Source organism: Argiope bruennichi, chromosome 7 (genome assembly GCF_947563725.1).
Source record: "Argiope bruennichi chromosome 7, qqArgBrue1.1, whole genome shotgun sequence".
In the NCBI taxonomy this organism is placed as follows: Eukaryota; Metazoa; Arthropoda; class Arachnida; order Araneae; family Araneidae; genus Argiope; species Argiope bruennichi.
The window spans coordinates 27,740,624-27,763,766 of NC_079157.1; the positions used below are offsets into that span (position 1 = coordinate 27,740,624).

The 23,143-nt window shown below is 29.7% G+C and overlaps 2 protein-coding genes across 6 annotated transcripts in view; both read left to right on the forward strand.

The window, feature by feature from the left end:
* The window catches only part of LOC129975951 (putative carbonic anhydrase 3), a 30,683-nt gene extending 26,319 nt beyond the window's left edge, over positions 1-4,364 (forward strand). For all 4 annotated transcript variants that reach the window (XM_056089258.1, XM_056089257.1, XM_056089256.1 and 1 more), the window contains exons 7-8: positions 1,091-1,318; positions 4,063-4,364. In XM_056089258.1, the coding sequence (XP_055945233.1) occupies positions 1,091-1,318; positions 4,063-4,185 (351 nt within the window). In that variant the 3' untranslated portion in view covers positions 4,186-4,364. The remainder of the gene's footprint in view (positions 1-1,090; positions 1,319-4,062) is intronic.
* Positions 1-23,143, forward strand: part of LOC129975949 (carbonic anhydrase 12-like) — a 137,576-nt gene that overhangs the window by 97,873 nt on the left and 16,560 nt on the right. Inside the window, exons 1-3 of one of the 2 annotated variants that reach the window (XM_056089251.1) lie at positions 15,333-15,425; positions 18,859-18,906; positions 21,144-21,212. In XM_056089251.1, coding sequence (XP_055945226.1) covers positions 18,864-18,906; positions 21,144-21,212 — 112 coding nt within the window. In that variant the 5' untranslated portion in view covers positions 15,333-15,425; positions 18,859-18,863. Of the gene's footprint in view, positions 1-15,332; positions 15,426-18,857; positions 18,907-21,143; positions 21,213-23,143 lie in introns of those variants that run through there. The other variant, XM_056089252.1, reaches the window with a different exon arrangement.

Below are 23,143 nucleotides of genomic sequence, written 5' to 3' on the forward strand. Positions count from 1 at the left end.
GATTTCTTTAGGTTAATTACTAGGACATTTTAACAGGATTTTTTGAAGATGTTTTCATTCGTGAACTCTTTATAGCGAAAAATAACTTAACGAGGAGACAAAATAATTAATGAGGATTTTGAATCATTTGCGAAATTTTTGTTCAAATGCATTAATTAATTCATAAATTTTCTTTAAACAATCTTTTGAAAAACAAAACGTTTCTGATGCTCACGACTGCGTCATGCTAATTGTAATTCTAAAACTAAAAACAAAGGAATAAATTGTTCTCACTTCCTCATATCCCTCTTTTCAAAACCAAGCATGCGGAGTCTTAAAAACATTCATTTTATCATTTGCATCTTTCTGTTAGAAATATAGAATTTAGAATTACTTTTCCAACGATTTATTCTCAATAATCTAGGTTGCATAAAACTACATATACTATTTTGAATAAAAGCATTGTTATGGATGCCAATTATGAAGCTAGATTGCTCCGGTAGCACAGTCTGTTCCACAATATTGTACAATATTGCTCGATATTATATGATATCAAACAGTATTGCGAATATTGATCAATGTTATACAATATTGTACAATATTGCTCGATATTATATGATATCAAACAATATTTCGAATATTGATCAATGTTATACAATATTGTACAATATTGCTCAATGTTATACAATATTGTACAATATTGCTCGATATTATATGATATCAAACAATATTGCGAATATTGATCAATGTTATACAATATTGTACAATATTGATCGATATTATATGATATCAAACAATATTGTGAATATTGATCAATGTTATACAATCAATGTTATATAATATTGCTCGATATTATATATCAAACAATATTGCAGATATTGATCAATGTTATACAATATTCTACAATATTTGTGTGATACTTGGGTGATGTCTTCCATCTACTTATTTATTTACTTAACCAGTATACAATCCTTTTTAAAAACACTCAACAGAGCCATCTAGAAGAGGAGAAATCAGTAGCATAACACAATGTTTATGATCATCTTCAAATATTCTTTTTCAGCAACATTTAGCAGTATTCATATTGGTTTACTTTTTTGTGACATTCCAGGCGGCGAAGAAAGATAACAAAGCATTCAAACCAATTGTTGAAATTTTGTCTGAAGTTCTGTACAAAGATGATTCTACACGACTGAAATCTTCACTCTATTTCAACAAACTTCTACCTGCATCTCCGGCTTCTTATTACGGTTACACTGGTTCTCTCACGACACCAATGTGCACTGAAGGTGTCTCATGGTTCGTTCTCCAAAAGACGCAAACAATTGGATATAAGCAAGTACGTGTTCGACACATTTTATTTAACTTAATTCAATTCCATGTTTGCAAAAATTTAATTTTGAAATAGAATTTTTACTCCCTTGATATGTTTTAGTTTTAAAATTTTCTGCTCACTGAAGATTTAAAATTTTAATATTTTTTTTCAATTAATTATTAGGCAATCAACTAATTTAATTAAATCTTACCAATATAATGCACTCCCGAGTATCCCGCCTAATGTGGCGGAAGGGCAGGCAGGATAATTAAAAGGCCGGATAGGTCGGAGTTTTATGAACTCATTTCTTTGCCTACCAGTACCAGAAGACGAAGTTCTTATACAAAAATTCACTATTATAATAGATATTTTCTCACTTTTTATTGAGTACTAAGTCCTCTATTTATCTCAAGCCATGTATAATACGAACGCCACCAGTGTGGAACAGACCTCAACTTTTGCCCAAGTCCTCCTGATAATAATTGCACAGTATGTACAGTTGTAAATTGTTCTTGGGGTATGCTTAATTTTTTTTTCAGTGTACCACATTGAGCGATTTACGTTAATGTTTTGTTTATAATTCCTGCATTTAAGTTACACATTACAGATGTTAAAATGTGAACAGTATATATATATATATATATATATATATATATATATATAAACATATATTTTTAACAAAAACAAACAAGCAAATATTCTTAGACGCTAATTTTCAGTTTAACGATAAATTCATTTTGATTAGATATGAGTGATGTTTCGGAATGAACTTGGAAAAATTGATCATAAGTATCAATATATTTATTACAATGAATTCAGAAATATATTTTAGGTTAAAATTAGAAAAATAATAAGAATAAAAGAGTTTTTTTAAGACACCGCTATTAATATTTATATAAGTTAAAAAAAATCTTCTTATAATCAAAACTGTTTAAAGTCTATCTACCATTACAGTTTGAATAAAACAACTATTAGTTAAAATTTTAGTAAATCTAGTATTTGTTCGATTTACAAGTTCTAAACCTGTATATTAGAGCACCCTATATCTACTTCCTTTCTGAGGTAAAATTTTTTGATCGAGAACTAGTTCTCTTTACAGAAAACAATCTTAGCTTAGATGTCATTGATTGCTTATAACGATTCTTGCTGTTTACAGTTTCAGGGCCTACTCTAGGCCATACTTAATGGTATAGAGTAAATATTAAAATCGTTTTCCACTCTAAATTTGCAACCCATTTAATTTTTACAGTACTCTCTAAAATCCCCCAAACTCTTTAGCATCACCTGAATTTATTTTTTATTTGAATCTTTAAAAGTTTAAACTTTCATATTTCAACTGAAAAATGTTTCGAGACCGGTGTCACAGAATTTAATGTCGAATTTATAATCAGTATTTGCTGTAATTATTTCCGAATCTTTTTTATAATCAATAAGACGTTATCTTTTGCCATTAGAAAATCAGACTATTTTGATTTTTTTAGCTACGAAACTTTCTTTTCTAGCTGAAATATTCATATTTCAACTGAAAGTTTTTGGAGAGTGGTGTCGCGGAATTTAATGTCGAATTTAGAATCAATTTTTGCTACCAGATCTTTTATAGCAGCAATAAGATGTTATGCTTTGACATTAGAAAATAAAATTATTTTGATTTTCTAGTTGTACAATTTCTTTCGAAACTTCTTCCTGTTATGCAACCAAACGATTCACCTTATCTTGCTAATGGGTTTTCAAAATCGTAATGGCTTTTAAATCTAAAGTACACTCTAAAAGTTTTTCCTTAAATTCATAGTAAATGAGGTTTTAAATTTTTTTCCTTTTTTTCATAGACATTCCATATTGAAAGCGAATCTTTTATATGATACTGTTAATCAACAAAAAAATTTTTGCTCGTCAGGAGTCAAATATTTTTCAATAAAACACAAGATTTTTTCAAAATTCGTTGTAATTACGTTAAGAAGAGATAATCTAATGAATTTTACTAGATAAGTAAAAATCATTATTCAATATATGCACCAATTGTCATTTTGTAAAACGTTAGAACACTACTTCTAACAATCTGTTCTGCATTATCTTGAGTGAGAACACAGTAATAACAGAAATTTTTGTTCAATTTGGTTCGTCAAATAATATTTTATAGGAGAAGAGAGGATCTCTATTGATTTCCGATATCGGTCAGTCAAAGGGGGTGTTAAATTTTCCTTTTCCGTTGACTGACTGATATCTGAACTCGACAGAGATTTTGTGTTTATTTCAAAAACGAAATGAAAATGAAAAGGAATAATAAATTTTAATTCCTTTATTATAAAAGATAGAAAGTTCGTTCAAAGATCGACAGATTATAATTTTATCATAACGAATAATTTTTGTATTGCAAGTTTTTCGATAGCAGCAATTCCTTAGAAACTAAGAGTTAAAAAAATATTTTCAGTTCTTAATTTCAACTTCTAATTAGCGTAAATTTGTCACACCTTATTGGAAAATTTTCAGTAGTTGTATTTTCTTCGCCGTCTTTCCTCCTCAAATGTCTATTTAAAACATTTTAAAAATTACAGATCTAATTGAAAGAAACTTCTTCATTGTTATCAGTTATGGGTATACTGATTTTCATGCTCCAATATTGACTGTTTCTGACATCAACAATTTTTGTTGCCAAATAGTAACTTAGATATAAAAGAATCTATCTTTGCCTTCCAGCTTGCCAAGAGGTTTTTTTAAAACTTTTGAATAGTTTAATATGTGAAGTTTCTAATAAAGTTTTTGTGTTTCAGCTGGACTCCTTCTTGAAAATATACTCCGTCAAAAAAGAGGATCGAAGCAAAGAATGTCTGCTTGCACCCAACAACAGACCGCTGCAGAATCTGAACGGCCGTGGCATCTATGCATCCCCATAGATTGAATAAAAAATTGTTTCATTTTTTTAAAATCATTTACTGAATTTTATGACAACTTTTTGTTTTATCATATATTTTAACAAAATGCGTCAGAGCAGATGTTTTCTTTGGAGTTTGTAAACATTAATATGTAATCCTTGTTGAGATTTCATGCCTAAATAAATGAATTCTCCAAAATATCCTGCGATATTCATTACTCATTCCTTAAAAGAAAGCAACAGAGGATTCTAAATCCTGAAAGTGAATAAAAAAAATAATTTGATTTCAAATTTTATAACCTGAGAAAGTGTGGCTTCAGACATGATGTACTTAAATTTACATATTCATTTTCTTTTATTATTTAACTGAAGAGAAACAATTACTTCCTATTTTTGGAAATATTATACAATATTTAATAATAGTTAGTTAATATTTAATAATAGTTACAACAATAATAGTTAGATCCTTAATTTTTATCGAGATAGATTAGTAAATATTACAAACTAATCTCGATTTATATTTTAAATTGATTTTTTTAAAATTCCATATAAACTGAAATCGTGCAGTTTAGGTCCATATTCTGCTTTGCAATTATTAAATGAATTCCTAATCTTAATATAGGGCGTACATAAATGAGTATACCAACGTTGCAAGATTGTTAAATTAAACAAAACGAAGTATAACCTTACTGTCAATTAGAAATTTAAAAAAAAAAAAATTGAAAGTTTACAACACAATTATAAATGTTAGAACTGATCCCTTCAAAAAAAGTAAAAGATATCTAGGCGGCACGATAATTCATTTCACACTTTTTTTTTCAGCATGTGTGATATGATGCTCTGAAAGTTATATGTGAAAGTAGATATATGTTAATGGCGACAGATGGCGACACCAGCTTGTATGAATTCTCAAAAGATGAATCAATTACGACTATTCAAGGAGCATCTATATGATATTAAAAGGAATGTGATTCATCAAAAATGAGCTTATTTTGTGTAATGTCGTATTACAAAATTTTCCACATTTTTTTTTCCATAAGAATGCCGCTAAAGGGATTATTTATTTTTAAATGTAATGATTTAGTTGTTGTCACTATTAGGAGAAAAATATCGTAATTTTATTCTACAGCAGGATACTACATCGTCCTCTTTGCACTTAGCTTTCATGAAATTTTTAAATGACAAATTACTACACTTCAGGATTCGTCGCTTAGCATCTATAACCTTATTCTTCGTCATTCTCGCAGCCTTGACAGCACTCAATATGACTTTTTTTTTTTCTTGGGATACGTCAATTAATATGTATTTGTTCAACCGTTACAATTGATGGTTGACGAATGTAAGATATGTATATCTGCAAAAGTTCAGATCGTTATATTAGATATGTTGGAACATGTGTGGGACGAGTTACCATACTGTCTCGATATCCTCTATGTTTCCAGACGAGTTCGCATTGAACGAATGAGCGAACAAGCGGAATTATCAAGTGTAAGTTTTAATTTCGATGAGCAACAATGTTATGTGTGTGTGTGTGTGTGCGCGTGTGTGTGTGTGTGCGCGTGTGTGTGTGTGTGCGTGCGTGCGCGCGCGCGCGTGTGTGTTTTAATAGCCCTGAAAAATTAGAATATTTATTTATTTCCATCCTGTATTTAAATAAGAATGTATAAATAAAAATTTGAAAAAGCACTAGTAATCTTGTTAAAAATTTAATTTTAATTACTTAAACTTAAAATGATTCAATAATTTTCATCAAATATGATTTATATATAATGTTTAATTTTTCATAAAGCATAATAGTTATCAAAGACGTAATTACATTCTTTGGGATGCTTTTAAGTTTCTATACACTAACTTTGCCATAACTATCAAGAAATGTTGAAATTTCTGAGGAATGATTCCTTCGAACCTAGTTTTAAGTGATTGAAACAATTTGTTCATCTTTCACATAAATGTGGTAGCTCCGACTGCTTTTCTCAAGACTTGTAGCAGTTATATGCAAATTCAAGGTAGTAATAACCGAATAATTCAATACCCGAAGCAATAAACACATTTCGATTAAAATTAAATTATGCAACGCCAGTTTTTTTTTTTTTTTTGTATAAACATGTAGTGAATGTCTATCATAAATCATATATATCTATCATAAACCACATAAATCCTATCGGATATCTCCGTCGAGGCTGTGTGTGACGTCATTGGCGCCACCGCTCATCATCCGGGTATTGACACACGAAGCTTCTAAACAAAGCTATTCTCTCCCCTTTCTCTTCCGAAAGCTCTCGCTCACTGCCTCGGTGATGCCCGTAGTAAAAATCAAATATTTAATTTCTTTAGTTAAATTCTAAATAAAATTATTTTTCTAAAACGTTGCAATAATTGGAGTCACAACAAACTACACGCAACTCTAATTAAAACAAACACTGCACTAAACTCCCACGTTTGATTAATATAAATAATATAAATGACTTAAAAGACTGGCACTTGTTAACTATGAAGTGCCTTCTATCTATCTATTTAATAGAAATTAATTGATAAACAATTTGCCTTCCTAGTTTAAGAGTTGTTTCAATAAAAAAAAAAAAAGCTCAAATAAATGCATTTGATTTTTTTTTTTCGCAAAGTACAACCTGTTATGAAAAATTAAACAGCATATAATATAAAATGTTACTTGGAAAATTAAGTGATTAGTATTTAAATAACATGTATTTGAAATATCTCAAATAATTATACAAATGTATAAAAGGAAAATAATCGATAAAAAGAGTAAGCTATCAGTATGTGCTTGAATAGCTAATGCGGAAGGGTTTTGAATAGATTTTCAGAAACAGAAATAAAGAGGAAACAAAAGAATTAAATCAAATATTGCGAATTTTCATAAATGAACAAGTTTTTCATGTATTTTCTTGAAGCCTGTCACATCAATGCGTCATTTTGTTAATTTTCCGCAGACAGAAAATTTCAAAAAGAGATCAAATTGCAACTATCACAGATGTAAATATATAAAAATATATCTAATGATTAACTAGAAAAAGATAAGGAATGATTCATTTTTATTTTTTAACAAATTTAATTAGCATATTTTCATTTTTGAAAGAATGAAATTTGAAATAAATTATTACTAAAGCACGCGTTTTCAAATTTTGTATAGTTGTGAATTAATAATGGTAATACGCTGTTTTAACAATGAGAGAGTTTAAATATTGAACTGACATATATCAAACCAACTGATAAATTATTCTAAAAAAGTGTTTCAGAAATCTATAATATTTATAATAGAGGTTTAAATATTAAAAATAAATGCAGTTGTAAAAATTTAAACTGACCCTAAACTTTATAAAAACAAAATATTCTTTCTACACTGGTGGACAAAATTAAGAGATGGAAAGCATTTTCGCACATTTCTCTAAAAATACCGCACAAACCCTGGACAGTTGATTGCCATATATGGTCACTGTAGCGCAATTGGCCCTGAGAAAAGTTTGCGTATTCTTGTGGGCGTTGATAAGCCAGCAGGAGGTATAAAAGTCCGCATCGAGCTGTTCATCTTATTCCACTCTTCAACACAGTTGCAGATTTTAGTGCATTTTTTGAATAATCGTGTTATTTCTTGCTGGTTTTTAGGTGAAATGAGTGAACATCATCGTTTAGACGACAATTTGAGGTGAAGAATTGTGGGTGTACTTGAGGCAGGCCAGTCCCAAGCTCAGGTTGCTAGGGAATTGGATATAACACCAAGCGTCATTTCCAATTTGTGGAGTCAATTTAAAACTAGTGGGACAGTATGCAGACGACCAGGACAAAGTCGCCCGAGGGCTACAACGGCCAATGACGACCGGTATTTGTTCGTTTCAGCTAAGCGCCAGAGGACGGCTACAGCCACTGAATTGTCTAGGGACCTCGCGGCTGCTACAGGAACATCAATTTCGAGTAAGACAGTTTCCAGAAGACTTCATGAAAGAGGGCTGTAAGCCAGGAAGTCCGCTATTTGCATCCCACTCACTCCTTCCCACAAAAGAGAGCGTGCAGAATGGTGCAGACAACATCAGAATTGGACACAGCTTCAATGGGCTAATGTTCTCTTCACCGATGATTCCAGATTCAGTCTACAACCTGATTCTGGACGGTTATTGATATGGAGGGAACCTGGAACCCGATACCATCCCAGCAACAATATCGAAAGGGACCATTATGCTGGTGGAGGACTCATGGTTTGGACAAGCATCATGCAAGATACACGCACGCCGCTCTATGTGTTTGACAATGGTTCCGTGAGATGCCCAGAGGTACAGGCAGGAGGTCCTAGAGCCTTATGTGCGTCTTTTCAGGGGCGCTGTTGGCCCTGAGTTCATTTTTATGGACGACAATGCGCGACCACATAGGGCTCTCATGGTTGATGAGTATCTGGAAATCGAGGACATTCAACGAATGGATTGTCCATCCAAATCCCCTGACCTGAATCCTATTGAACATGCTTGGGATGCTCTTGGGAGAGCTATTGCGATGCGCCAACCTCCCTCCAGAACCATTCTAGAGTTAAAAATTGCTCTGGTGGAAGAATGGGAGGGTCTTCCACAACCCCTCCTTAACTCCCTTATTAACAGCATGCATACTCGTTGTGCATGCTGTCTGTCTGTCAGGGGTGACCATACACCATACTAGAGGCAACACACACTGTACAAGCCTCACTTTTATTGTCATCTTTTATCTTTAAGTTCAGACTACATTGGATTTATTGGCAATAGATCTTGCCAGTGAATGGCACTTTCATTTTTGTTTTGCATATTTTATTATCATGGTATAAGCTATATCCATACCAAATTTCATTTGTTTATATTCAGTATTTTTTGAGATATTTGGGAAAATGTCTTCCATCTCTTAATTTTGTCCACCAATGTACTAAAGAGGACCAGCTTTAATACATAGAAAATAATAATATATAATAAGTTTTTATTTTTACTTCTGTGTCTGATTGTCAGAATAAAAGAACATTTGAAAAGCAATGAAGATATCAATGCTGTAAATTTATACCCATATGAAAATCTCAAAAAATTTATTATACAATAATAAACATTCATAATAATAATGAAAAGTTAAAATGCCACGACTAATCGATGTCACGACTCAACAAATTCGAAAGTCATACATTTTTTATGAGAAAAAGAAACATATATCCCATTATAAACTTACGCAAAATTTTCTTTGGTTAAAAATATAAATAAATAAAAATTTAATTCTTTTTTTAATATGTTTACTTTTATCTGAAAATTCTTGAATAATACTCGATCTTTACTTAATAATACTTAATATTTACTAACAAAACATCTTGGTTTCTTCTTTCTTTTTTTTCCATATTTCCATATATTTTTTATATAAAGCCATATATTTTATACATGGCTTTTTTTATATTTCTGACATTTTTAGCATTCGCATCCATGTCGCTGGATCTGAAAAAGAGAACAACACATTATTGAGAAAAATTACAATTCTAAGCAAATAATAATAATAATAAGCAAATATGGAATAAATAATGTTAAATAGTAAGCAAATATCTTACTACGTCTCTTCTCAACCTCCAGAACGAACAATACAGTGGCGATTTCTTCCATTCTCGGTTGACGGCGCTGCGATAGTTTATCAAATTCCTGAATAAAACCTCTGAATCTCTTTATCCGTGTACACTGCTGTAACGTTCCGAAGTCAAAATTGATATTCCTATTGAGCCAGATAATAGTCTACTCCTTTAAAATGGATAACATTTATTGTGCAAATCTGTCGGTATAAACTGATATTTAAAGACACACTACGATGACAAAAAGTACTTTTATAAAAAGTTTCTTATATGCGTTGAAATATTTATGAAAGTTCCTATTAGTTTTAACTCTGCGACAGATGGCGCCCTAATCTAAGTGGATTGCTATGTTCAACAAGTTCCCACTAATGATTCATCAATGCGTTGAATTTGTTCGGTAAATATCATAATCTAAATCTGTAAATAGACATTTGGCAGACGATTCCTTTTCAGACATTTTAAAACTGCTATTATTTTTATTTTAATTAAAATATTATTAAAAAGTAAAAGAAAACGATTTTTTCTTAGATAAACATATTTTATTAATATTATTTCGTTTATTTTTTGTATAATAACTAATGACCAATTGTAAACCTTTTGGAATCTGGCAATTTTTGTAAGATATGCTGTTAAGTTGAAAGAATAAACAAGCCGATGGAATTCTAAATTGCTTGGAGTATTATTTTAGTTTTAAGAATTTAAGATGCTCAGCAAGCTATAGTTTGAAGCTTAAGAAAACGGGTACTTTTCCAGAAAGCATGCAAAAGAACTACCAATATAAGTTCCAGTTTTAAAAAATTGGTATAAAATATTTTTTGATAATTTTTGAGCAAAAATTAATTTCTATTTATTTCATTATTTTCTTTTCAGATATTTTCTAATGAAAAATACATATACGTTGAATAAATATTTGTGGATTCATTACCAATCGAATAATCTATATATATATAAAATAGAAACAAAAACTTTTTTTTTTCTTTTTTGCATTGAGATGCAAACATCCGAAATTATTCTCTTTAAATTTTACTCGCAAATGCGAGGTGCTCGTTATTTATTAATTTAAGTCTATTTAGAGCATTCTGTGGTTCTAAGTAAAATACAGATTAATTTTAAAAGTTGCAGATATACAGTTCAAAAGACAAGCTCAAAATACTTCGAGAGGCGACTTGAAAAAAGGTGGCATTAGAGAGAAATTCTGAATATAAAAGGGAATATTGTGAATATTCCCGTTTTATATTTCCCTTCAATATTCCCTTTTATATTTTCCTTCAATATTCCCTTTTTTATTCCCATAGGGAATATAAAGGGAATATTGTGAATATTCCCTTTTATAATTCCCTTCAATATTCCCTTTTATATTTTCCTTCAATATTCCCTTTTTTATTCCCATAGGGAATATAAAGGGAATATTGTGAATATTCCCTTTTATAATTCCCTTCAATATTCCCTTTTATATTTTCCTTCAATATTCCCTTTTTTATTCCCATAGGGAATATAAAAGGGAATATTGTGAATATTCCCGTTTTATATTTCCCTTCAATATTCCCTTTTATATTTTCCTTCAATATTCCCTTTTTTATTCCCATAGGGAATATAAAGGGAATATTGTGAATATTCCCTTTTATAATTCCCTTCAATATTCCCTTTTATATTTTCCTTCAATATTCCCTTTTTTATTCCCATAGGGAATATAAAAGGGAATATTGTGAATATTCCCGTTTTATATTTCCCTTCAATATTCCCTTTTATATTTTCCTTCAATATTCCCTTTTTTATTCCCATAGGGAATATAAAGGGAATATTGTGAATATTCCCTTTTATAATTCCCTTCAATATTCCCTTTTATATTTTCCTTCAATATTCCCTTTTTTATTCCCATAGGGAATATAAAAGGGAATATTGTGAATATTCCCGTTTTATATTTCCCTTCAATATTCCCTTTTATATTTTCCTTCAATATTCCCTTTTTTATTCCCATAGGGAATATTGTGAATATTCCCTTTTATAATTCCCTTCAATATTCTCTTTTTTATTCCCTTAGGGAATATTGTGAATATTTCCTTTTATATTCCCCTTCAATATTCCCTTTTTAATTCCCTTAGGGAATATAAAGGGAATATTGTGAATATTATCCAATTACGATGATGATTAGCTCGCCAGAATGTGCGTGAATAATAAAACTGTTTATACAAAATCCTGGAAAATGGTGTAGCAGTTCTTCGAGAATTACCGGATCAAAAGAAATAACCACTCGAATTCAATGTATTCAGAAGGTGGGTGATATGAAATCTCAATTCATGTCTCTCACATAGCATTGAGTTTTGCGCGTGTCGATGAAAAATTCGTATCGATATGCGTTCAACGAGGAACAGGACGAAAAGTCATCATTGCATGTTCCATCTTCATTTTAAAAGTACCAACGTCCAGTATCGAGCAGTCACTGATGACGTCAGTAGTCCACGTTATACTGTCTCCATGATTCTATAGATGGCGCTGTCAAACCCGGTAATAAAGTGATTGTTGATCTGATGAGTAGAAAAACAAAGAAGGAGGTGGAGGAGGGGGGGGGAGAATGGCCTGTTGGCTAAATGAAGAATAACTGATTTTAAAATAGATTCTGAGTCCAATATTGCTCGTATTAATTGTAAATAATTTTGGATATATTTTTTTCTTCTTTTTTTTTTTCTTTTCTAAATTTGATTTGTTATTTCTAATTGTAGTGTGTCTGAACAAAGTTTTTTTTAAGATAAATATTTGTCTTCCCAAACTTATTAAGACCACGACAGACTTATTAATTTAGTGACAGAAGGTTTGAATAACACAATGCACAGGAAAAAAAAAAGATATAGACATCGCTCTCTCAGAGACCCTAATGAAAACTAATTGAAAATGGCAATCCAAATAGGCTCTGACACCATATCTCTTGGAAACTGAGACATACTCACTAAGACATAATGAAAACAGAATAAATCTCTTTTGCCATGACAACCGATATAAACAAAGATTAAAATTATCCTATATTTATTTCCCGTTATCTGAAGAATAATATTCAATGATTCTTCCGTGCGTTGCCAATTTTAAATATATAAATAAATCATATAATTTTGTAAGGACATTTCGGTCACCAAATTATCATTGTCTTTCATACAAAATGAAATTTAGAATATTTTTTTAAATATTAAAATATTAATCAGAAAGTTCATTAAAATAGAGGCAAACGATTTCGATAAATCTGTAGATACTTTAACAAAAGAAATTCAGAGAGCAAATGAATATATTACTAAAATGGTGATAAAATCATTCAACATATACTTACATCTTGCGCTCCTTGGTGATTAATCACTGAGATGCGGTTAATGTACAAGTATCTGAAAACTGAATGTGTATTTTGGACGGGTTTTTTTCTTCGAACCGGAATCAAAATTGTACACAGAACTGCTAAATCACATTCCAAATTTCATATATTTGCGTTTTTTATTTATCAGATTTACATGCTTGTGAAGGCACAGAGCCATTGACGGTCAACCTCTCGATGAGTTTTATTTTAAATTTGACACATATTTACACTTTAGATACTAAATATGTATAACAAATTTTGTTATCTAGTTTTTGTTCTTATTGTATTAACTTAGATTCATTCAGCGAGATAAGCAGACTTCTTCTGAAGAAAATTTGGTTTGATATACCAAATCTCATCTTTCTAGCTCAAGGCTTTTTGAGTTATTATGTTCACAAACAGATATAATTCCCAAAATGTGTTTTTCGAACAAAAAGAGCTTTGAAGCTTAGAGATTCGTCAAAGTCTCGAGTTATTATTCATTTATTTTTTACTGTTACTATATTTCCTCTTTATATATTTGGTATTCTAGGAAGAAGGAACGGAGAATCTAGATGGATGAAATTTGCTATATAATGTTGTTACGAAAATGATAAATGCGGGTCAAATTTTGGCACAAATCATCAAACAATGAACCATCAGTCAATTTATGCATTTGTGAATATACAAACGTACCAAGTTAGACGAGTGATCATTTCAAAACATGGCATAATGGTCTCAACCACAAGCTCATAGATTTCAAAATACCCTCCTACTTTATCAAAATAACAACCAATTTCCTCAACAAAAGAACATTTCAAGTTAAAATAAATGATATTCTGTTTTCAAAGGAAACCCAGGTTTCCTTTGAAAACGAAATGAAACCTGGGACGTCTCGATGAAGAGTTCTTAGTCCTCTTCTTTATACCATCTTTACAGCCGACTTCCCCAAGAATAACTACATCCTAAACTGCTTCTTTGCTGATGATACTTATCCTTACGCAGAGTAGTTCCACTAATTTTCTCACAAAAACACTTAAAGAAAAGACTCCTGAACAATGAATTCTGGTGCACGAAGTGACGTATTGCCATCTATACCGAGAAAACTCATGGCTTCATGTTCGGGAAAGGGCAGCTACAGAAACCGTTACTAAACTGGCATTCTTTGAAGATAATATCTCTTGGGGGGGGGAAAGAAGTGTAATACTACGGACTGATCCTAGACAATAAAATCACTTTCAAAAGCCATATCAACAACAGTAAAAAGAAATTCTTGGCTAAAGTTCCCTCCATTTATTAGTAGACATTCCCCTTTCACTAAATAATAAAATATTATTATATAAACAAGTTTCAAGACCTATCCTCACTTATGCTGCACAAATTTGGAGACTCGCTGCGGAAACCAACCGAAACAAAATTCCGGTATTCAAATAAAATGCTTCGTATTTTATTCGTATCAATGCCCCCTGGTTTATACGAAATGATATTTTACATAGAAATCTTAAAACTTCAAGAACATTTTTTGATCAACTCAAAACTCACTAAAATCTAGCAATCAAGGAACAAATTAATTATGCCCACTTCAATGGAAAATACGTCTCTCCTTATTCTACTATAAAATGGACTTCGCCACTTAAACTTCCATAGCTTCTTCCAAAATCTATATTGCATATAAAAACTATTTCACTTTACCCCATAAGTACATATAAACAATCCATCTTCTGCCCAACAGACGTATCAATGGTACATTACTTCTGTTTTTTTTTTTTTTTTTTTTTTTTCTACTACTAATTTGCCTCAAACTGAGTAGAAGTGCCTCGGCACTAAGATCTTCACACATATAATTCAAACAAGTGATAATTTCGAAGTTGTTTTGGCTAAAAAATTTCAAAGAAATGTCAAATTTTGTATCAGAAGCCAGAAATTTGAGTTTACATTTCTTTCACACAGGATTGTGCCATATTGCGTTAATATAGTAAAAAGTTGAAAGAAAAACACTCCCGTTGATTTATTCTTTCATTTTCTTTCCATCGGATGTTTTAAATTCTGCAGACGAAGAAGATATAAGCTGAAACTAAAAATACAAAACTTCTGTCAGTCACGTCGGCAAGTAACAAAAAGAAAAGTCTCTTGTCATTCGCGGAGTTCTTTACTAAGCATAATAAAGAAGAAGTGACTAAAATATTAATTTGAAATAACCAGTTTTTTTTCAATGAATTCATTGTTAATGAGATATCTCAGGAGTTAAAAAAGAAATAAAAACTGATGGTGAATATGAGGAATGATTTTTAAGTAGTAGTGGGAAAAACGTGGAATTTTTATAATTTAGGAAACCGTTAGGAAATATTTTTACAGACAGAGATTGCCGAAACCAACGGTAAGTAGATTTTTAGAGCTGTTAATTACTTAATGGATTAGAAGCAGCTCTCTAATCCGAATTAAGTTTGTTTCATTACTATTGTTTACATCCATTTATAACCATAATTTGATCTATCTTTTATTATTAATATTTACAATTATAATTTTATCTATCTGTTATTATTATTTTATTGTTATACACACTGCAATTTCTTTATATTTTAAATCCGCAAGAATTTTAATCTGCATAGATAAAAAAACATTTTTTTAAAAATTCATTTCAGGTTTAAAAACTTTAATTAAAATTACCGCTCATAATTTTTCATATATCAATATAATTTTTTTTAAAAAATTCTTTCTGTATATAAAAATAACTAATAAGCAAACGTTTTATAAATTGCCTATTAAATTATTCAAAATTAATTTCAAGGGTTTAAAAACATTTTTTAATTAAAAAATGGAATGCAATTTTTTGTTTTAATGCTCTCTCTCTCTCTCTGTCTCTCTCTCTCTCTCTATATATATATATATATATATATATTAGAAGTTAAAATTATAAAATTAAATATTTAACGGTTAATGAATGTTAGCATTTATCGAGTTCCAGGTTTCTAAAATTTTGAAATATTTAAATAAAATTTAGAATGGACAAACAAAAAAAAAGAAATTATTCAAATTATTTCTTAAATTACCGGAAAAATTCCGTTACCAAAATTTAGTAACGGAAGTTTGATTTAAAACTGTCTTACTTATTATTTGCCCAATCTTTAAATCGCCATATAGTATTGCTAGTTTTCTTTTACTACAAAATGGCGTTTTTTAAACATTGAATAGGCAACTAAATTTTTTTTAAATATTTGATTTTAAAGAATGCGTAGCAACTATGAAATCATTATATTGAAGGAGAGAAGGGCTATGATGCAAAATTAAAAAGGAAAACCAAGTGAAAATTTAGAATCAATTAAAAAAAAGAATTTCAAAAACATATCTAAAAATGAAACGAGCTTCTCCGAATAATTTTAAAGTAAAATCAATTTTGAATGAAAGTCTACCAATTCACTGATGTTTTCAATATTCATTAAATTATATAATACCAACTATAAATAAAATAATAAAGAAAACTGAGTATTTATTTGAATTTAGATTTTATTATCTTTCTGTTATAAATATGGTTGAAGTGTTTTTTTTATTTTAATAAATAGCAAAATTATTTTTAAATATATTTTACAACAATACTTTTAATTGTTTCAGTTACTCAACTTATAACTGCGGATGTTGCAACAGTGTGAAATATCTGTATTCACGTAATGCCTTATGCGATAAAGAAAATAAAATTATGATAAACCAATTAAGTCTAAGCGTGATAATATTTCGACAGAAAGGTCCAAATTTTTAAATTTTTGCATTTTGATAAATGGGAACGACTATTCTAAATTATTATAAAAATTTTATCTAGGAAATGAAGGATTTAGATCATTTGATTTCAGATGTCACGTGGTATTTTTGCTTTGTTTCCACTTTTTTAAACGATTTTTATTGCTTTCGTTTTAAAAAATTCTACTTAATATTCTGACGACTTCATGTTTATTATGCATCGTTTAAACATGTTTCTTATCTTATCTATTTTAAATTAATTATCTAAAAACGTTTTTGTTCCATTAAAAAAAACATTTGTGAGTACATCTTTAAATTTATGTTAAACAAAAACGATTTAGATTAAGCAGATATTAAAATTATTTATCTACTATCATTAAAATTCAAAAAAAAAAATTAATAAACCTTGGAATTTAAAATTAAACTTTCCCGCTAATACAGATTATAATGCAGTTTTAAAAAATCTTTTGCAGTACTAATCGTTTGTAAGCAAACGATTTTCTAATAGTTCTATTGTGCAATAACAAAAGTTGTTTTTAAAATATATTTAGATAAGATTATTCAGAAAATGAATGAATGGAAAACGATAATATAAGTATATTTTTCGTCATCAGGCAATTTCAAATTCGTTTCCATAATTCCTCATACATTTTAAAGCAGGCGGAATTTATAAAATAAAAATAAACCATAATAAAAAAAAATCTCAATTTTTTTTTCTTTGTTGTGACATTATTTATATGTATTAATGGTTATATATCCTATAACACAGTATTGCAATTTTATAAAAAAAATTAATGGGATACATATTTTTTAATATACAACTTCTTTAAAAATTTACTGTTACAAAAAAATTTTAGCTACTCAAAAATGTTTTATTTTCGCATTTTTAAAATGACTGTTGTGCTACAAAAATTATTATCCATTAAAAATAAAAGTAGTATTACGAAAATGTGGATTTTTGAGTTAAATGCTGGAATTTAAACTAATTGCATATTAAGCTATGCAAAAATTATATCTAGGAAATATTATAAACCAACTGGAGACGTTTCCCCAAAATTTTCTCGCATGCTCTCTAATTAAGGTATTAATCCAGAGAACACTTTGCATGGCATTGGCGTACAATAGTTGTGAAATATTAACTTTTAGTATGAATATAGTATTTTTACTGAATCTAATTATTGGCGAATCATTAAACGATTTATCCCTGGCATGAGTTAATAGTATCCAAAAATCTAATTTATGTGTTAGACAAGTTTTTCTCAACCGATTGAAAAAAATGGCACTTGTAGGGATAAAATCACATACCACATTTAGTATATTTAAGCCATTTCGTTTTTGAGTTGTCACTTCTGCAAGCTTCTGAAAGTATAGACCGACAGACTGTCATTGGATTTTTCTCAAAATTTGACAGATGCTTACCCTACAAGTTTTTCTCAACAGATTGAAAAAAAATGGCACTTGTAGGGATAAAATCACATACCACATTTACCTACAAGTTTTCTCAACAGATTGAAAAAAATGGCACTTGTAGGGATAAAATCACATACCACATTTAATATATTTAAGCCATTTCGTTTTTGAGTTGTCACTTCTGCAAACTTCTGAAAGTATAGACCGACAGACTGGCATTGGATTTTTCTCAAAATTTGACAGATGCTTACCCTATATATGTTCATTATGTGTACCTAATTTTATCTATCTCTCTTCGTTTCGTAATTGTAGTGTGAACTTATATTCGAACATTCGGACAGACGGGCTTTCTTTGAGTAAATTTTATTCAAAATTTGACAAAAATCTGCAAATTTAATGTAAAGGCCATATATTAAATTTTAACCGTCCAGTTCAAAGTGTTTTTGAATTATCTTAATTACACACAGACAGATGGAGCTTTCCTAGAAATGAGTGTTTCGGACTTAGGGACATCTAAAAAGTGTGGATTCGACAAAATCTCGAGTTATTTAATGCAATGCAATGAATTTCACATAAAATATTTAATATCTATCCATTTAATTATTTATACTCATATATTCAATTATTTGATTATGAAAGTTCTTTTACAATAAAAATCTAATTTTTAGGAAAAATGGGGATTCCTCTGATGTTGGCTGTTTTATTTACCCTATCAGGTATGATAATCACAAACTATATCTATCAGTGTATTATTTGTTATTTTTTTAAATTTCACCTCTTATAATTTTTTTAACCATTCATGCAAATGTATTTATGTGAGAGGATTTAAAATAGCTTCATTCTACCACTTCTATTCAGAGGGATAAGATAATTTAATTCTATCATATCTATTCAGAGAGATAAGATTGCTTTATTCTAACACATCTATTCAGGATGATAGGATAACTTAATTCTATCATATCTATTCAGAGTGATAAGATAGCTTTATTCTAACACATCTATTCAGGGTGATAGGATAACTTAATTCTATCATATCTATTCAGAGTGATAAGATTGCTTATTTCTACTACGTCTATTCAGGGTGATAGGATAACTTAATTCTATCATATCTATTCAGAGTGATAAGATTGCTTATTTCTACTACGTCTATTCAGGGTGATAGGATAACTTAATTCTACAAGCTTCTGTTCAGTTGGTTAAAGTAGCTCAATTTTGTCAAATTTATTCTAGTAATATGTTAAATAAGACAGCATAATTCGGTCAGACCTAATCAGGTAAATTAAATAGTTTAATTCTATTAGATTTCTTTTGTTAAATAATAAATCTTATTTCTATCAGATCTATTCAGCTATATTTATGTGGTCTATCTATATTTATCTATCTATATCAATTATATCTATGTGTAGATAAAAAATCTGATTGGCCTGTGTCCTGGCAAAGGGGTAGCGCGTCTCCCCCCCCCCTGACCTGGGGGTCCCGGGTTCGAATCCCGGTTCGGGAATGGTTGTTCTTCATCTGTTCCATCTGTGAGATGTGTGAATGTTCCCCCCTGTAAAAAGCGGTTGTGCAAGCAAATGTGATGCGTGAGTGGCTAAGACGTGCTCTTGGCCCTAGTTGTCGCTACTAAAACAAGAGACGCTCCCTTGGCTTAAAATCGCTGACGTCATCAGCGAGCTTGTCCATGGCAAGTGCCATTGTAAACAACAACAAAAAGCTGATTTGAATAACATCTATTCTATCAAATAAGATAGCTTATTTTGACCAGATCTATTCTGTTAAATAAAATAGTTTAATTCTATCAGATTTATTCTGTTAGATAAGAAAGTCTATTTTTATCAGAGTTTATATGCACTTATACCATTTTATAAAGAAATAATCGATGAAATTTGTCACATTAAGTTTGTCTTTTATACATTTAGCAAATAACAAATTTAATTGTCTTTTAATCAATTTGTTTGAGAGATTTTGATTCTTGAGGTAAACGTTACATCAACAAAACCGAGAGCAGTCTTTCTTTGCTGTGTTATTTTGATTTTGTTGAAATTTTTACATACTGCGATATTTAAGTCTCCTATATTTACAAGTAATGTACAACATAAATTCTTGGCAGTTTCTAATTTTAAAAGTTCATGAAAAAAATTTAATATTATTATAAGGTGTGTTTATAAACAAAAATTATTGGCAGCACAACAATAAACAGACTGTTAGCAATTTTGGCACATTGTTTAACTTGCTATAACAATAACAATGATTAAAACTTATTTCACTTAGAAGTCTATACAGCGACTACTACTGATAGTGATTTATCTACTGATTTCTCAATGTAGATTGTTTTGAACTGCAAATATGAAACTAATCTGAATGGAAAACATCGAGTGTAATGTAGTTTCTTAGTAATACCACATACTTCAAAAATTGCGAAATAAAGCTAGGAGCAATTAATTATTACAGTACTTCCACAAATTTCTTGCAGCCCAGACGTCAACTCATGCGATTTCTGTTTTTTTTTTTTTTTTCCCCTTAGATTTTGTAGAAAAATAAGATAGTCCTCAATTTGTTGTGAACTCTGATTTCCAGTTTATGGCGATGTCTTTCTGTAGAAACAATAAATAAAGTAAACTTGAAGAAGACAATGTTTACTGACAGCAATAAGATATAATTTTTTCAACTTAACCGGAAATTGAAACAGTATGACCAACTTACAGCATTTTTTATTCATCTATAGTTTCTTTTAGCCCGTTTTATTTTATTTTGTTTTTATTTTATTTATGGATTGAACTTTATCTTTTAAACTCTGCATTGCTACGGGACCACTATATAATGTTGCTCGAATTGATAGATATTTTGCGACAGTCTTGCAGATTGAAAATTTCATGATTTGTATATGATGTTTTTGTTCACAATGTATATTGAATTGTTTTGTGTAAAACGAATTTCCTGAATTGTGTTTCAGATTTAAATTTAGCTCAGTACTGTGAAAAAAACAATGAAGAAGAATGGAGTTATCACGGTTCTATTAATGGTAAGTCAGACTTCTTAAACTGTTTTTTCCTTTTCTCTTGCTATTTTAAGTGCAAAATAAATAATAGAAACAAAAGTAAGCGTTTTATTATTCTTTAAATACAATTTCAGAGGATTACGTTGATAATAGCAGTTGTAGACAGACTAAACTCTTTATAACTTCATTATGAATTAGATGAAAATGATAGACGAGTTTCAGAAACACTTATTTAATTATTTTCTAAGTTCCACATTTCACAAGATGAAATAAACAAAAACATGAAAATACACGACACTCACTCCGAAAACAATCTAATAATAATCCCCAAGAAGGATCATGGGAAATATACTTTTATGTTATTAAGGTAACACCATTGTTGTAACAAAAGAGAAGTTATGCAACCGCTGCACAGATAATTATATTATTAAACATATTTCAGGGATTTTTTAAAATACCAACAAGATTTGTGGGTGCCTCAATATAAAATACATCGATGGATATAACCATTTGTCACACTAGTTGTATCAAACTGGTTATTTAAATTGTATAAAGAGCCCTTTCTCGGGCAAATTTAATATTGCAAAATTTCTAAAATTGTTCTCCGAATTGAAATAACTACAACCGAATTACTGTCTTACGTTTAAATGTGAACAGCAAAGGGGTGATCAAAAGGGTGATTCTATTTGATCAAAAATTATCGATTACAATCGCGTGATAAAAATGATTGCGCATGTCATTTAATGCAGCATGTACAATACAACAGGACTTGTCATCTAACTCATTACGATGTGCTGGCGCAGTGTTTATTTTTTTTAATCCCATTCCGGAAGTTTTGAGAAAAACTGCAATATTGACTGCGTAGTAGTTATTCTATGAAGCAATTGCAGTATGAAAATGTTTTTCTAGTTCTAACTTGTTAAATGCTATCGGTAACCAAATTTTGATGAAAAGTTTCAAGCCTACTTTACTTTGTCTGCTGTGTTCATTTTAGCTTAAAAAGTTGTACAAATCATTGCTTTAGATATTTATTAACTAAAAATAAAAATAAATAGCGATTTAGTAAATATTTGATTAAATTTCTCTCAATATGAATTCAAGAATTCAATTCCGTTTAAAGTAATTTTTCTGTAAAATTGCTAAAGAATACGTAAGATATTATATAAACTGAAACCAATTTAAAAATCATCTTAACCCTGTTACTTAATAAATAAGAAAGGACTAGTAAAAAGTTTAAAAGATTAATGTAAGTTATAACGTAAGAATTATTATTATAGCCAAACAAAATATAAAACAAATAATTATTTCAAACAAAAAAAAAAGGAATTTTCTAGTCGTTAAAAACAGTAAATGCGAGATACACAATACATTTCAAACTAGTCATAGATTACATAAGAAGAATTTTCTGTTGAAATAGTATATAATAACGTGCCTCTTCACACAGCCAAGGAAGCCAACAATGCCAAGAGCCAAAATCAAAATTCAAGATAGCTGATAAGGTAAACAATAATGCGCATAAGGTTGCTAGAGGAACTAACACAAGGGATAGATTAAAGCAGATTTTAATCAAATTTATCAATTAAATTCTCAACATTATGCAATAAAATTAAATTCCAAATGAAATAAATAAAAATTGATGCCAGTCATCTCAAATTTTAAGTTATCATGTGAGAACATTATTTTCTTTATATCGCATAGTATCAATACGTCAGAAAAACATCATATTCACGCGTGACTCATATTTCGCAATCACCATTTAGAAAAGGGATAGTTTTTGACCATCTGAAAATAAATTAGAGTTCTATTTTTTTTTTTCTTCTTAAGACCAGAATTTTTTTACGTGAAAAACCAGTTTAAACCGGTTTGAAGTAATTACGTGACTATCAGATGCGTTGATAGTTAGAAAAACGATGATATTTCTTCATTTCAAAATCGTTCGAGCTCCAAAACATTTT